Source organism: Asterias rubens, chromosome 21, assembly GCF_902459465.1.
Source record: "Asterias rubens chromosome 21, eAstRub1.3, whole genome shotgun sequence".
NCBI lineage: Eukaryota > Metazoa > Echinodermata > Asteroidea > Forcipulatida > Asteriidae > Asterias > Asterias rubens.
The window spans coordinates 2,761,329-2,777,002 of NC_047082.1; the positions used below are offsets into that span (position 1 = coordinate 2,761,329).

At 37.5% G+C, this 15,674-nt stretch overlaps 1 protein-coding gene across 1 annotated transcript; it reads right to left on the reverse strand.

The window, feature by feature from the left end:
* Positions 1–10,465: 10,465 nt before the first annotated feature.
* LOC117304660 (E3 ubiquitin-protein ligase TRIM71-like) lies at positions 10,466–14,421 on the reverse strand. The gene is made up of 2 exons (XM_033789219.1): positions 14,261–14,421; positions 10,466–12,817 (listed from the first exon to the last, which is right to left on the reverse strand). The coding sequence occupies exon 2, from the start codon at positions 12,801–12,803 to the stop codon at positions 11,004–11,006; it is 1,800 nt and encodes a 599-aa protein (XP_033645110.1). The 5' UTR covers positions 12,804–12,817; positions 14,261–14,421; the 3' UTR covers positions 10,466–11,003.
* Between the last annotated feature and the right edge of the window lie 1,253 nt (positions 14,422–15,674).

Consider the following 15,674-nt stretch of genomic DNA (forward strand, 5'->3'; position numbering starts at 1 on the left):
TTTTGGGGAATTTATTTATTGGTATTCTGTTGGCACATATAAATATTATAGTGAGTGTTATGACCAAATGGGATTTGTACAATTACTAAAGATGGAGTTGTTTTGATTGAATTACGTGTACAAACATACTAAACATTGTATTGTTTTTAATTGAACTGTTAGTTGCTCGTTATTCCATTAAGTCTGAAAGTTGGTTGTGTTAGACCGGTGCTCTGACATTGTACTCTGTAAATGCTAGGGAAGTATAACAGGCCCGGAATTTCATCTTTAAAAGGGCAAGGCCATTTTCATTTTGCAAAAGGAACTTGGATACCCAAGTGGGGTGTACTTTTGAGGTGCTGTTTTTGAGTGGAAGTTGCTTGATCTTTACTTTGGATACTCCATGGTAAAAACGTCTAGCGAATTTTGGAAACATGTTTCTAGATTAGGGTTAACAGTAGTCAGCTATAAAGCCTGTGAGCACAAAAACCTGCTTAGCAAAAATAGGTTACCAGCCAGAACACCATACAGTTACCATTGCTGCGACTGGTACCTTGGCCATTTCTTGCTTAGCCATGAAATTTGCTAAGCAGAATTTTCTGCTGTCTTCACTGGTGAACGTATCATTTCTGCCAGGTTTAATATGTCAGAGTACCAACTATAAAACAACATTCTTTTGCATGATTCCAGCAGTCACAAAAGCTGAACAAGTAAAAGTACTACGCCATAATCGGTTCAGGTTCACAAATAAATGTGGTGAATGTTTTTGTGCTTGGAGTTATGCAAGATTGGACAAAATGTGAAATTTTGAGTCGTTACAAAATTGTAAATATCTTTTACACTATCTGGTCATTTTCCCTCCATTTAGTGGCATTAGTGTTTTTTTTCGTTCTCACATCATTCCAGATTTGTGGTGCTGTAGTGTCACCATTGCACTCTGTTTTTAAACTCAATTTTATATAATTTTAAACTGAGTGATACTGGAATGTTACTTTCTTTATAATGACATCAGTGTACCTTATGGGATCCTGCACCATGCAGTCTGTGTCAAGTTCCCTGTGTGTTATACCAATACAGCATGCTGATTTCCATTTTACCAATGGGGGTCCAGACTATACTTCTTTTCTGCCTATGGGTTTAAAGTCTTGTTTCTTTTGTAACATATGAATGCATGTAAAATAGAAGGTGTACCATCTCTCTTGAATTTATGGCATTCATAAATGTACTAGTGAACTCCAGGAACAAGACTTATTTGAGTGGGTGCGTTCGATTAGCTTCCCTGGGTCGACCCTGCGGTGCTCACTCGGGTTAGCCCCTGATAAGAGCTAATTGAACATCACACTCGCCCTCTCGTGGTAACGTCATGCACCTCGGGCCAGCCCCAAGTGACCCACTCCACAAGCAGGGCACTTGGGGGCTGACCTGGGTTAGCCCCTGGACCTACTTCAAAGCTATTCGAACGCACCGGGTGCAGACCGGGTTGCCCTAGTAAAGCTAAACGAACGCACCCATTGTAAATAGACATGGGTCCATCAGGATTTGATTCAATTCAAAGTGTATCTGAAATCTTGGTGGACAAAAATATGACACTGATCATTTGTCATTCAGTACATTTCTGGTTTTGATTCTTAACAAACAAAAATATGAGAACTAATGCGGTCTAACTCTTCGTTAATTTAGTTATAGAGATAGGGGGAATCTCAAACAGACTTACTGACAAGTTACTTTTTTGAAGCAAAATTAAGTCGGGAAAAATTAAGGTTCATGGAACTATGATAAGAGTCACCATTTTCACATACTCTTCGTATTTGGGTTTTTTTTTTTTTTGCGTACAGAGGCTTAAGGGTTAACGATTTGTTGTCTTTTGGATTTTGGTGAATTTTTTGCCCCCCAACATCGTTTTGTTGAATTTCATTGTGTATTGGCAACTGGCTCTTTGTTTTATATCATACTCTTACAAGAAGCTAATTTATGAGTTAATTATAGAGTGTTTTATACATTAACAAAAATAATTGAACAGATCTGTTAAATAATTGTACATAATTCAAAGCTCTGTATTGTTTAAATGTTATTGGTTAATAGTTTAACTTTTTTTTCTGCAGTTTTATTTTTTTTTTCATTTTTTCTTTTTTACCCGATGACTTGGGGCTAAAATGAGACTTTGAATAGCTACGCATTTTGAAAGTTGAATAAGCCTCCAATGGAGTAATTAATTGAGTACATTAGTATAGGCATATAATAAGCACACACAGAAGTACACTAATTAAAGAAAGGTTTATTTGAACTTTGGGGCCAAACATAACATGTGGTAGGTAAATGTCTAGTTTTTATTGTTGGTCATTTTTTTGTGTAGCTCAAATACCATTTTTTTATCTTTATATGAGTTCATGTATTCTTGAGTTCTCTTTTCCTAACCCGACTTTTAGAATACTCAGTCGTTTGAAATATTCTATATCCATTTACAAGTAGACCAAGTATACTACTAGTATTTTGTTTTTAAGAAACACAACCATACTAGCATACAGAAAGAGACACTATTTAAGTCTGGCATTTTAAAGTATTTTCAAAATGCTGTTACCATTACTCAGTCTTTGAATCAATTAAAGGTACAATATTGTAATTTTGGCCATAATGCTCTTAACGCAACGCTTAGTCTTTGAATTGAGATAAAGATCGTGTTTGTAAAGGCCTAGTCACACCAGCTAATGAGAACAAAAACGATAGTGATAAAAATGCACGCCCGCGATTGGTTGAAATGCTCCACGCAGAATACGCCCATGCACATTCAACCAATCAAGGGCGTGCATTTTTATCGTTATCAGTTTTGTTCTCGTTATCGGGGCCTGTGTGAGTTGGCCGTAACACTTAATGAACATAATTACTGTTGTGCTTTAACAGTCTTTGAATCAATATAAGGTATAGCATTTGTAATAGAGGCCGAAATGCTGTCACTGTCTGTGCATCAAGATAAAGTACAACATAGGTAATATGTTATGATCTTTTAGAATCAAAATGAGGTACGTGTACAGCAGGGGGAACAATGTATATTTGGTATTGCTATATATTCTACTACTGCATAGTAGGTTTTGTTTTGGAATTCAATAGAATATAACAAGAACATAATCTACTCAGCAAGTAGATTTAGACATGGTGTTACTGCAAACCAAATATACATTGATACCTCACCATGCAATATGCCTCAAATCACATAAGCACTGATAACATTAACAAACTGCTGCTATTATAATGCTGACGGTGTGAGCAGTAAAAGAATCTTAAACAAGTAACCAAAGTATTATCAAAACAGGCTGATTTACTCATGTCCCACTTACTATCTTACACTAAGTCGTAAGAAGCCCATACTGTTTTTGTGCGGTTGCACATTCCTGCATACCTCCAACTCTTCATCAAATACTTCGCAATTATTATACAAATATTTGTACATATAAAGTGTAGTATGTACATGTACTTTGATTGCTCTTTTGCCTCATAAAATTGTCATTGCGTTAAACTTCAAAAGTGCAATTTCTATGTTATCTCTGTACCCCCTCTCTTGTTCTGATGTGGTTATATAATGACATGCGCTTGGGTTTCTTGAAACGGCAATTCCAAGGTGCTGCTTACCAGCAAAAAAAAACCCATACAATACCTATGCGGGACCCTCTTTAACCACCTGGTTGAAGGGGAGCAAATTATGGTGAAGTGTTTCTTGCACTTTGATCGGTGAACAAAGCTGTTTAAAGGCAGTGGACACTATTGGTAATTACTCAAAATAATTATTAGCTTAAAACCTTTCTTGGTGACGAGTAATGGGGAGAGGTTGACGGTATAAAACATTGTGAGCAACGGCTCCCTCTGAAGTGCCATAGTTTTCGAGAAAGAAGTAATTTTCCACGAATTTGATTTAGAGACCTCAGATTTAGAATTTGAGGTCTCGAAATCAAGCATCTGAAAGCACACAACTTCAGGTGACAAGGGTTTTTTTTTTTATATAGTTATCTCGCAACTTCGATGACCGATTTAGCTCAAATTTTCACAGGTTAGTTATCTTATGCATATGTTGAGATACACCAACTGTGAAGGCTAGTCTTTGACAATACCAATAGTGTCCAGTGTCTTTAAACTCTTAATGAGCACAAGATGGGACCTGCCTTTTCGTGTATGCCATATTTTTGTTTCTTTCAAAGTGTAATTAGTGTAAATAGTGTATGCTCATAAGTTACCTCACCAAATTGTCTGCACCAATTGTTTTGTCACTTTTTTCAGGCAGTATAAGAAGTTCCACTGTATATATTACATGTACTATCCACTTAATTACCGGCTAGTCATTTGAAGGATGTGATGTATTTATTTAACAACAACTAATCTTAACTTTAAGTTCAGCGCCTCCTTGGACACATAGATTTCAGGCCAGGGCCAAATTTCATAGAGCTGCTTAAAGCCTGGTTCATACTTCCAGTGAATTCGCAGTCGAGCACAAGTCAACTGCTGCAAATTATTCGTTGCAAATTTGTGACGTCAACATTTGCTTCGCAATTCGTATTCACATTCGCATTCACATTCGCAAGAAGGATGAACTGGGCTTAAGCAGAGAATATTGCTTAACAATTTGCTGCTAAGCAGAAATGAGCAGGAAACCAGTCCCAAATTGTATATGTGCCATAGTAGGTTTGGCTGGTAACCTTATTCTGCTAAGTGTAATTTTGTTATGCTAAGCTACTTTTTGTGCTTAAGCTATTTGTGCTATTTCATAAAACCTGTAAGCCCAAAACCATTCTAAGCACAGAAAAATGCTGCTTAGCAGAAAAACATTACCAGCCACCGGTGGCACCAGGACCCCACTCATTTCTTGTTCAGCAATCAGCAGAGTAACTTTGCTGAGCAGCATTTTCTGTTAAACATCTTTATGAAATTGGGCCATGGTCTTGTGTGCCAGAATTTCTTGGAAATATAACCTGTTTCACAGCGTGGTTAATTCGTCTCTGCAAGTAAATGTATCTATATTTGAATGTGTGATCTGTGTTGATTACAACACTGGTCAGCATAACTGATGATTATTCTCTTCTATGCACTTTTGCTTAATGTCAAGTTTCACAAGTCTTATAACCCCACATATATCTGTAGCAAGTTATCAGCTGCCTCTTAAAAGTGTTTTTTTTTCCCCTAAATATTTTGCTTTGTTTTTGTAATCACTTTGGTCTGCTCCAGCTGTCTGAGAGACAAAATGGCTCAATATCGGTCATTCCTGAGAAGTTTGAAATGTTTGTGTTGCTCGATTTCTCTTGGCTTTCAGACGGGCTCATGTTTAGCTGAGTAACAACTGACTTCTTTTCTTTAACTTTATATTCTACTCAAAAGGTGGACCAGAGAGCTCTATCACACTGCAGCCATCTTTGGTCAGGTTCCTTGTGTACACAAGGATGCTGATAGTTTGAGTTTGAGTTTAAGTTTGAGTTGAGTTATGGCTTTATCAGCCATTTTGAATCTGCATCTTTATAGAAATGGTGTAAAGTCGTCATCTTTATGGGCATTAAACGTAATTTTTATGTGAAAATACTGTGTCGTGACAGAAGTTGTATCAAACTCCCTGCATGATTGGTTGGTAAACCAGTTGCATAATTGCCAAAGGAAAAACACAATTTGCCTGTCATGCCTGTAAAGATGCCGTCTATAATCTATGGGGATATAAAACTCATGCGGTTTTAAATGTAATCTGAGAATCTGATGGCTGTTGTATGTAAATTTATGTTAATTAATTAATTAATTATCAGTATGAAATTCTTGTAAGATTAACTTGCACTGCTTATTACCATCCATTTTTTATAAATCTGTTTCGCTGTGTCACTAAAATGTGCCTTTAATACGTTGGCCTTGCACGTGGGCTCCATGCTTTTTATGTGTTGTTGTTTTCCCACAGGTTTTGGTCGGCCACGATTTTTTCGTCTTTTTTTATTTAATGTACAAGTCAATGAGAATGAAAACGAGGCTTATGTTCAACAATGACTGGTGCCTTCTTGAATGTGCATGGTACTCAGTGTAAGAAGTCATGGATCCAAACAAGACTGGAGTGAGATATTGTTGTAAATGATTTTAGGGATTGTGAATGTGCTGAGAACTATACGTGTAATATTTGTACTGCAATGCTTTTGTAGTGACAGCAGCAGTGTTCAGTGTAATATAAATTGTTGGTGGGGGTTGCAGGGGTGGTTTGGGGAGCCTGTTGAGGTATGGTGGACACTATACGAGTGTACTGCGCCCAATTTCATGGCTGTGCTTACCGCTGAATTCTGCACTTACGATCACCATTTTCCGCTTACTTGCAAGTGCCGAATTTCTGCGCTAGCTGTGTAAGCCAAGAATGCCTACCATTAAGTGCACACGCCAAAATTCCAGTCTAACCTGTGAAATATGCTTGACATAAGCGCAGAATTTCTTGCTTCCGCAAGCGCGGATTCTTTGCTTATGGTAAGCAGTGCCATGAAATTGGTCCCTGTTTGGTTCAGGGGTATACAGAAAAATTTACCCGAACCCATTAGTGTTGTAGTATTGTGTCCGCCATGTCTGAAAGGGCTTACATACAATCTTGTTTAGGACACAAAAAAAAGGATTTCTCTATAAAGGAAGATAGCTGAAAGAACATCGTCTTTGTATGAATCTTAACCTTGCGAAATGTGGTCCGTTTCACAAAGAGTTAGGACTACTCCTAGGAGATATTATTAATTAAGTTAGGATGAGTAACTCATCTTAAAGGCAGTGGACACTATTGGTAATTACTCAAAATAAATAACAGCAAAAAACCTCACTTGGTAATGAGTAATGGGGAGAGGTTGATAGTATAAAACATTGTGCGAAATGGCTCCCTCTGAAGTGACGTAGTTTTTGAGAAAGAAGTAATTTTTCACGAATTTGATTTTGAGACCTCAGATTTGGAATTTGAGGTCTCGAAATCAGGCATCTGAAAGCACACAACTTCATGTGACAAGGATGTTTTTTCTTTCATTATTATCTCCCAACTTCGACGACCAATTGAGCTCAAATTTTCACAGGTTTGTTATTTTATGCATATGTTGAGATACACCAAGTGAGAGGACTGGTCTTTGACAACTACCAATAGTATCCAGTGTCTTTAACTCGAGATGAGACTAGGCTTAACTCTTTGTGAAATCCACCCCTAGACACTTTCCTCTAGCATCACCCTTTTTTGGCTACCCCCTTCTTCCACAAGTTGTTCACAAACACTATCGGGGTTGAACAAAGAAATTGACAAGAGCAGGATTTGAACCCATGACCTTGTGGTTTATTACATGACATAACTTTATTGCTTTTAACCTTTTTCAGGCAACCTAATCTAATTCAGAGGTCTGGTTAACAACTTCAATTTTGATAGAATATTTAAATTACCATCAGTTTGTCTTGTTCGACTGTATGTCTCTGTGGGGGAGGGTATGTTTATTGTCACATGGCCCAATATTTTGGCCTTAATTGTAACCCAAAAATGACAGTCTCCCGATATGTTTATCATAACATCTTTGTTCAGGGTGGCAGTCATCGGAAGCTAAGGGCCAGTCACACTGCAGCGATAACGAAAAACGATAATGATCATGTTAATGCATGTCCTCGATTGGTTGAATAAGGGTGCGCATATTCTGTATGGAGCAATTTAACCAATATAATGCATTTTCTTTGCTTCATGATTGTTATCGTTTTCGCTATTGCTTTCGTTATCGCTGCAGTGTGACTGGCCCTTTATATTTGCCTAGTCATTTGCATTGTAAAAATAAGAAGTTGATGTACATGTGGGGCATAATACATTCTAATTAACAGCTTTTTTTGTGTTAATTATCACAAGTGCTATGTAAATTAATGATTACTTTGAATTCATGTACAATTTTTTTGATTTCACTCTTAAGCAATGATTAATTAATGTTAAAAAGGTACACACAGTTTATTGTCTATTAATGAGCTGAAAGATGCAAATAAAATTTCCAAAAAGCTGAATAAAAATCCTGGATGTTGCTACTTATTTGTTCAACTCTTTAAAGGCAGTGGACACTATTGGTAATTACTCAAAATAATTCTTAGCATAAAATCTTACTTGGTAACGAGTAATGGGGAGAGGTTGATAGTATAAAACGTTGTGAGAAACGGCTCCCTCTGAAGCAACGTAGTTTTCGAGAAAGTAGTTTTCCACGAATTTGATTTCGAGACCTAAGAATTAGATTTTGAGGTCTCGAAACCAATCATCTGAAAGCACACAACTTCGTGTGACGAGGGTTTTCTCTTTCGATATTGTCTCGCAACTTCGACAACCAATTGAGCTCAAATTTTCACAGGTTTGTTATTTTATGCATATGTTGAGATACAAAAAGTGAGAAGACTGGTCTTTGACAATTACCAAGAGTCGAGTGTCTTTAAAATCATACTGCGAGAAAGTAATTTGAATAATCCTCTCTTAGTCTTATTTGAGATGCTCTTGAAAATGTTGGCATCAGATTTAATAATGTGATCATCTACTTCAAAGGATCAGAAATTCTTTATTCCTGACTTTTTTCAATTCAAAATCACATTCTTGAAAAGTATAAAATAGGCCTATAGTATATAGTGACCTACAGGTTATGTTCACGCTAATTTATTCATTTATTTATATTTTTATGCAAAACAATACATCTATCCATTTAGGCCCCGCCCACGGCGCACGTGTGGCCAAGAACACGTGAGAGCCTCGAAGACCGTTATCGAAGCCGCGGCATTAGCACTGGCTCTGGCTTAAATTCCGACCCACAGGCCACCTAAACTACCGAGCCGAGGCAAGAGCCTGATTACAAGCCGTAGTTTCGAAAAGGGGCTTTGACAGGGAAAAGGGGCTGGCGCAACCTCGTTCTCATGGTTTACTTTATTTCCAAGATGTCAACATCGTATACTGCTCGTTACACCCTGGGGACGAGTTTTGAGCTGGCTTACTACGCATGCGCTGTGGGTTTTTTTCGGCACGACATTTAAAGAAAATGGCGTTTGGTAAAATTGTGTGAAATTTTCGCAGACAAACGTTTTTCGTTTTCAAGAGCCGAATTCAGGACACATTGGTTTAGGGAGAAGTTCAGAATATGAAACAGATAACCAGGAACATTGTCATCATTGTCAAGTAGTCACCGTGTCAGAGGTAAAGTTGTATTTTACTGTTGTTTTTGGGGGGCTTGCCGTCCTTTTGTTTGAAAAAAATAAAAGCTTGCATTGCGTTGTGTAACAACGTCACGTGCGTTTTTCTGCATGGACTGAGCATGGAGCTATTTATAGCATGCTAGGAAGTATACAATGTAGCTCCACGCACTCCACTGTCATGACTGAGCGAGCATGCCTCCATGGTCTGTTCCTTGACCTTGCTCTATGGTCTGCTGAGCGAGCAATGCATGTTGAACATTTAATAATAATAATAATAATAATATTAATAATATAATAAGACTTGTAATGCGCACATATCCACCCTGCTGGGTGTTCAAGGCGCAGTAAAACCAAAAACAAAACAAAAACAAAACACAACACAAAGAAAAACAGACACAACATTTTGCCTGTTCTTATCATAAAATATCCCCTGTTAGTGTTAGTGTATTTTACTTTTTAGTTAGGTTCGGGGAAAATCGCATCACATTCTTGGTATTTTCAAAACAAAATGTTTAAAACTTTAATTATTTTTTATATATAATTTCAAAAGTTGAGAAATTGGTTTGTGCCTTTTGAAATGAATAAAATGTAGGGAAAACTTTCCATATTATAAAAAAAATGTCTGCTCCACGCCACGATTTTCTCAACGATTTGTTTGTTTTTGGGATTTTTTTCACACCTGAGTCTGACTGAGGTCGGAGTGAGGATGTATTCTTCAATCAATCAATTTGATTTAACATAAAAAGTGTCAAATAAATGGTTTTCTTAGAGGACCAGTTTTAGGAAAGTCTTGTTTGGCTAAATCCAAAAATAAAAAATTGTTTTGACTATTCCCTCTTTTTGTAAAAATATGAATTCGCTTGTCACCTTTCGCGTCCTAGATCTAGCTGAAAAAGGGCCTTTATCTTTTCACTTTCACTTTCACTTTTCACATTGTAAATTTCATGTAAGCGGAAGCTGTCCCGTCAGGTACTAGTCTTAGCATTTTTGGGGGGTTTACCCAAGGTTGTCGTAGCTAGGGCAAATTGGATGCTGGCTAATTTTGTCGAGGGTGGTTGTACCCTCTGCTTGTTTATGTGAAGGAGTTTAGCACAGTATTTTCTTGTTTCAGTTTCAGGGTCCCAGTTCCCCCCCCCCCCCCAAAAAAAAAAAAATTAAAATTAAATATATATATGCATCCTTTTTTGGGGCCGCATCTCTTATTTAACTTTTTTTTATTTTTCGATTTTTGTAAATTCACAAATCTAAAAAAAAAAAAAAAAACTCATTCTCCTCTTTTTGGAAAAATCCGAACGATCAACTCAAGTATTTTTTTTTAATTTGGCCAAACTTAATCTCGCATACTGTTTGTTTGCTTCATTTTAATCTACATGTTTCTGTCTGTCTGAACTTGAGTTTGCACAGGCATACATAATGTATGTAACTGTAAGTGAAATGTTCACAATACAAATTCCTTATTAACATTACAAAAAGAATATATCCGCATTGACCAAATAAGTTGACCATTCTTTTGTGATCGTACTCAGTGATACACAACCTCCTAAGAACAAAATTTGATAGCATTCCATAGCATAAGTTTCAGGATGAAAATTGTATTGGTTTTTAAAACTGCAAAAAATAGTTAATGGCCTGACATTCTGACCCTAAAAGTGATCTTATTTTTAGCCTTCGAGAAAGACTCAAATAATCAGCTAATTCTCTTTTCTCATGTTTTAAAGTGAACGAGAATGCTGCAACTTTGCAAGGCTTTGTGCTCACTGCTTTTTCGATTTTCATCTTTGTGGGAACAGCTTTGGTACCGTAAAAAAACAAAGTTGTCTGACATATACAAGTTTCCTGTCAAGGTTTTGTCTTAATTGAAGTTGTCAAATTACACGGTGATAGATACAGACTGATTCTTCTGTAGTCACTACCAGATCACCTGACGCCGTTAGCTTGATTCCATATGGACAGTCAGGTAGCTTGATGATAGGTCCAATGTAAGTGCCATCAGGACTGTACTGCTGGATCTCCCCTAGTGTTGGTGTCAACCTTGCATAACCAACAGCAACATAGATGTTGCCCTTCTCGTCACAACAAACACCACGGGGCCACCTGGACTGGTTGATATCAACTGAGAAGATGATGCCACCATTATAATCTACTGATACTATTTTCTTATCATCCCATTTGGTGTAGATGATTTGATCTTTGTGGAAAGTTAAGTATTGACCAATCCCTGGAGCAAGCAGTGTGGTGATGAGGGATCCATCTGGTCTGTGTAGGCAGATCGTGCTGCTGGTATAACCTATTGCTATCATATTGTTCTTGTCCACAGCAATGCATGACGGCCATCTTGATACCCCTTGAAACTGATGGAGGAGCTGGTACTTCCTGTTGAATATCTTAATTGCTTCATGATCGACACCAACCAGTTCATCATTCTTGTTCACAGTCACTCTGCTGGGATAATAAAGGTCTTTGATTGATGTTGTTTGTTGTGGGGTTGTTGTGCTTCCTGCTAAGATTACAATCAAGCCGGTACTTTCAAAATCAGCAACGACAATATCACTATTGGAATGAACAGCGATGTCGCATGGAGAGAACTGTTTTGTCTCTTTAGCTCTGTTCTTATAATTTGTTATTTCTTTTTTCAGTAACCATTTATTTTGTGTCAGTTTTGTCTGGGGTTCGCATATTGGCTGCATAGCTGCAGCAGAGGCTGCTCCTTTTAGTTTTGTTGGGTCTTCTTCCGGTACAAGTCTTCCAAGTGATTGTTCATCATTTTCAAATTCCATGTAACTCAACCCATGGGGCACTTTAGTAGGTTGTATCGCTGTGTATTTGTTGATGTCGAGCAAGAGTTTCTCTATGAGATGTAGATTTTCATAGAAAGTCTCTTTTTCCATTAGCGGGATGACTTCATCTTTCATATTTTGTATTGTGGTTATTTCTTTCTTGTTTGTGAATTCTGCAATTTCCATTGTCTTGGCTCTGTCTTTGTGAATCTTATCCAAGTCTACCATCAGTTTCTGCTCCTCCTCTCTGATCCTTGCAACCTCCTTGGCAATCTTCTTGTTAGCCTTCTTTGAGATCTTTGCTTTGGTAGCAGAAACCACAGAATCCAACCTCTTGCGAGAAATAGCTATGTCTTGTAAAGCTATCTTGAAATCAATGCGTTGTTGATCTAATTCTGCAAAAAGTATATCAGCTTTCTTTTTGCAGTTGTCAACAGCCTCATTTAGTTCAATATAATCATGCATTCTGTGGTCCTTTGCAATGCAAGTTGTGCATGTCAACTGTTTGCATGAGTCACAGTACATGATAACATCCTTGTCAGTATGCTTGCTACATTTAGAAACGGACCCCTGAGTAGGTTGTTGAATTTCTTGTAGTTTAGTCTCATGCTGTTCTATTTCATCCAACAAAGAAATCAACTTGAAGTCTGTTCGCAGATCAGCAACACCTTTTTGAGTTTGTAACAAAGTTTGCCCTCGACACAATGGGCATATTAGTGTTGGACTAGTTGTGTGAGTCTCTGCAAGGTGTTGAAGGCATTCCAGACAAAATGAATGAGAACACTCCAGCATCTTGGGCTCCTTGAAGCGGTCCATGCAGATCTGGCATACAAGGAGTCTCTCGCTGATCTTTTCTATGAGTGGTTGATCTTCTACTCTTGAAGCCATCTTGACTTAGTAGCCTATAACAATGGAGAATAATAACAACAAAAATCACAACTTTAAAATCTAGAATATCGTTGCGGCACCTGCTGCTAAAGTATAGGATTTGAACTGCCTCTAGCTGGTCTAGTTGATAAGACACTGCTCTAGAAATGCAAGGGTTGTGGGTTCGAATCCCACCCGAGTAATTTGCCTGTGATTTGTTTTCACAGGACTCGGGGGAAAGTACCGAGTATACATGTACAGTGCTTACACACATCGGTGTTATAGGGAAAAACCAAAATTAATATTCATTATCCCCGATGCAAATTTAATTTATAACATTAATCACATTACAGTGGACTCTCTTTAATACGAGATCGGAAGATATGAGATGCCGATTAATATAAGGTATTTCACCGATGTGTGTTTCTATATGTCTTAAAAGATATGGTATACATGTAGCTTACCTGTCAACATCTGTCATGTGTTTTATTATGGAAACAATTATGAAGGATTTCGGATGATCACAATGTCAGTGGAACATTTTCAGTAATATAAGTTTCTGGCACTAATACTAAATAGCAGCAGCAGCTATTGATAGCCATTAGAATCCTCTGTAAAATAAACTGCTCACAAAAAGTTAGGAAACTTTTTTCAATCAAGTATATTTTTATCATTTATTACTCTGTTTGTATTAAGTTATATAGCAATGCAAAGCTGAGGTGTTCCTCTTTAAAATGATACTACATTTGCAATGGTGACATGTTGCTGAAATTGGCTACATGAATGACAATGAGGCAAAGTCACAAATCAAATGTGCCAAAATTACCGTTATCTGTACTGAACAGTCAATAGGTAATCAAACCGGTCAAGCTCCAGAACCATGAATGGTTTACACAAAGATTGGCACCAGTGAGAACACCACACACAATTCCCCCCCCCAAAATCTCTTGAAAACACCTTGCTTGGGTTTTTGTCTCAACATAAAGTGGATTAGGTTCAGTAAGTTGCCCTGCTCACTTGAATTACAGTGTCAATTGTTTGTTGATACAGAAACACAAAATTGCTAATTTTTGCACATTTCTTTTGTGACTCTGTCTCTTTCTCACTCATGAGGCAAAGTCCAGCAACATGTCATCATTGCAAAAGTGGTATCATTTTTATAACACTTCAGCTTTGCTTTGATATTTATCTTAAAATACAACGAGAGTAATAAATAATAAAACTGCTTGGTGAGCAGTTTAGCTTACATTGTATGGGCACAGGGTTGGTCTTGTGTCATAGCAATGCCTTGTGAATGCCTTTATCAAGCACTTTTGCATAGCAAAATATTTTGACAAAATAGACTTTGTGCACAGAGAATGCTTGAGTAGCAAATGGTAATTTTTTTAGTAACAACCTTTGAGTACATTTGCTTTGCTAATGCTTTCAAGAAAAATCATTCACAGTGTTATATTTTTAAACATGTTCTCAACACATACCGTTGTTGTTTGACTCTACTGCAATCTACTTGAACTGTTATTGAAGAAGTAATGGGGGATGAACACAGCTAGTTGAACCATGTATGATGTAGGATGGAAAGTTTCAGAAACACTTCCTCTATCCATAGCACTATATAACACTATTGCACATAACACACTGCCCCTTACGTCTGATCTGCTATCAGTGGAAATCCCCATTTCTTTATTTAGATCCCTGTGCGTACATTAAGCCAATACAGCAGTGATGTACGTACACTACTGCGCTGTGTGAAACACCATAGATGCAGACATGTACATACACTACCAATAGATTACTGCGCTGTGTGAAACACCAAAGATGCAGACAGTAAACTCGATGACCTTGAACCTCAACCTTTACACCTGGGGGGGGGGGGGGCTGCTAAAAGTAGTTAGTTTGATGCAGGAAGTGAATCGATTGACTATCCTAGGATTTTAGGAGACTGTCATTTAACCACATGAATAATCCAGTTTATGTGAAACACCATAGATGCAGACAGTAAACTCGATTAAGCTTGGGCGATATCAATTTATTTTATTCACGATATATCGCCGACAATATATCGCGATATTCGATATAATCGCGATTAATTAAATTTGACATCATCAGTCCAAGTGAAAGTTGTAGAAGAGACAGTCATAGCATAAGAGAGGTGTTCTAATGACCTATTTGTCTGGTTTTACTCCAAACCTATGGGGTGCAAGATGTCTCAGCTAGCAAATACATCGCGATATTTAATCGATATCGCGATTATCGCGATATATCGCGATACATGTATATCGATATTTCGATTAAAACCAAGTCCATCCGATATCGAAATCGTTTCCAAATTAATATCGCGATATTCGATAATATCGTGATATCGCCCAAGCTTAAAATCGATGACCTTGAACCTCAACATTTACACCTGGGGGGGGGGAGGGCTGCTAAAAGCAGTTAGTTTGATGCAGGAAGTGAATCAATTGACTATCCTAGGATTTGAGGAGACTGTCATTTAACCACATGAATAATCCAGTTTATGTGACATTTACATGTAGTAGGATTTGAAACTTTGCATGGTGGATGATTATAGGATATGGTCGAAATACGATATATGGAAAGGTTTGCAGTTACATCATGTAATGACTATCTTTATGTAATGTAAAAAAAAAATTTGACTTTAGAAAACCCAATGGCTTAAAAATATAACAGTAATACTAATACTGCCTGGAATATCATCTCTGAGCGGGTCCAGCCATTTTCAATTTGCAAAGGGCACTAGCATTGGAACAAACTTTTTTGAAGGGGCAGCAAGGCCACTGAAACCAGGGGCAACAAGGGCCTTGGCCTCAGTGGCCCAGTGTAATTCCAGGGCCTGCAGTTATTAGATTACAGACTTTGAAAAATCCCTTGAAA

Bases quoted from the DNA above. Each gene is read 5' to 3' on its own strand.
- LOC117304660 (XM_033789219.1), bottom strand. From the start codon at position 12,803: ATGGCTTCAAGAGTAGAAGATCAACCACTCATAGAAAAGATCAGCGAG.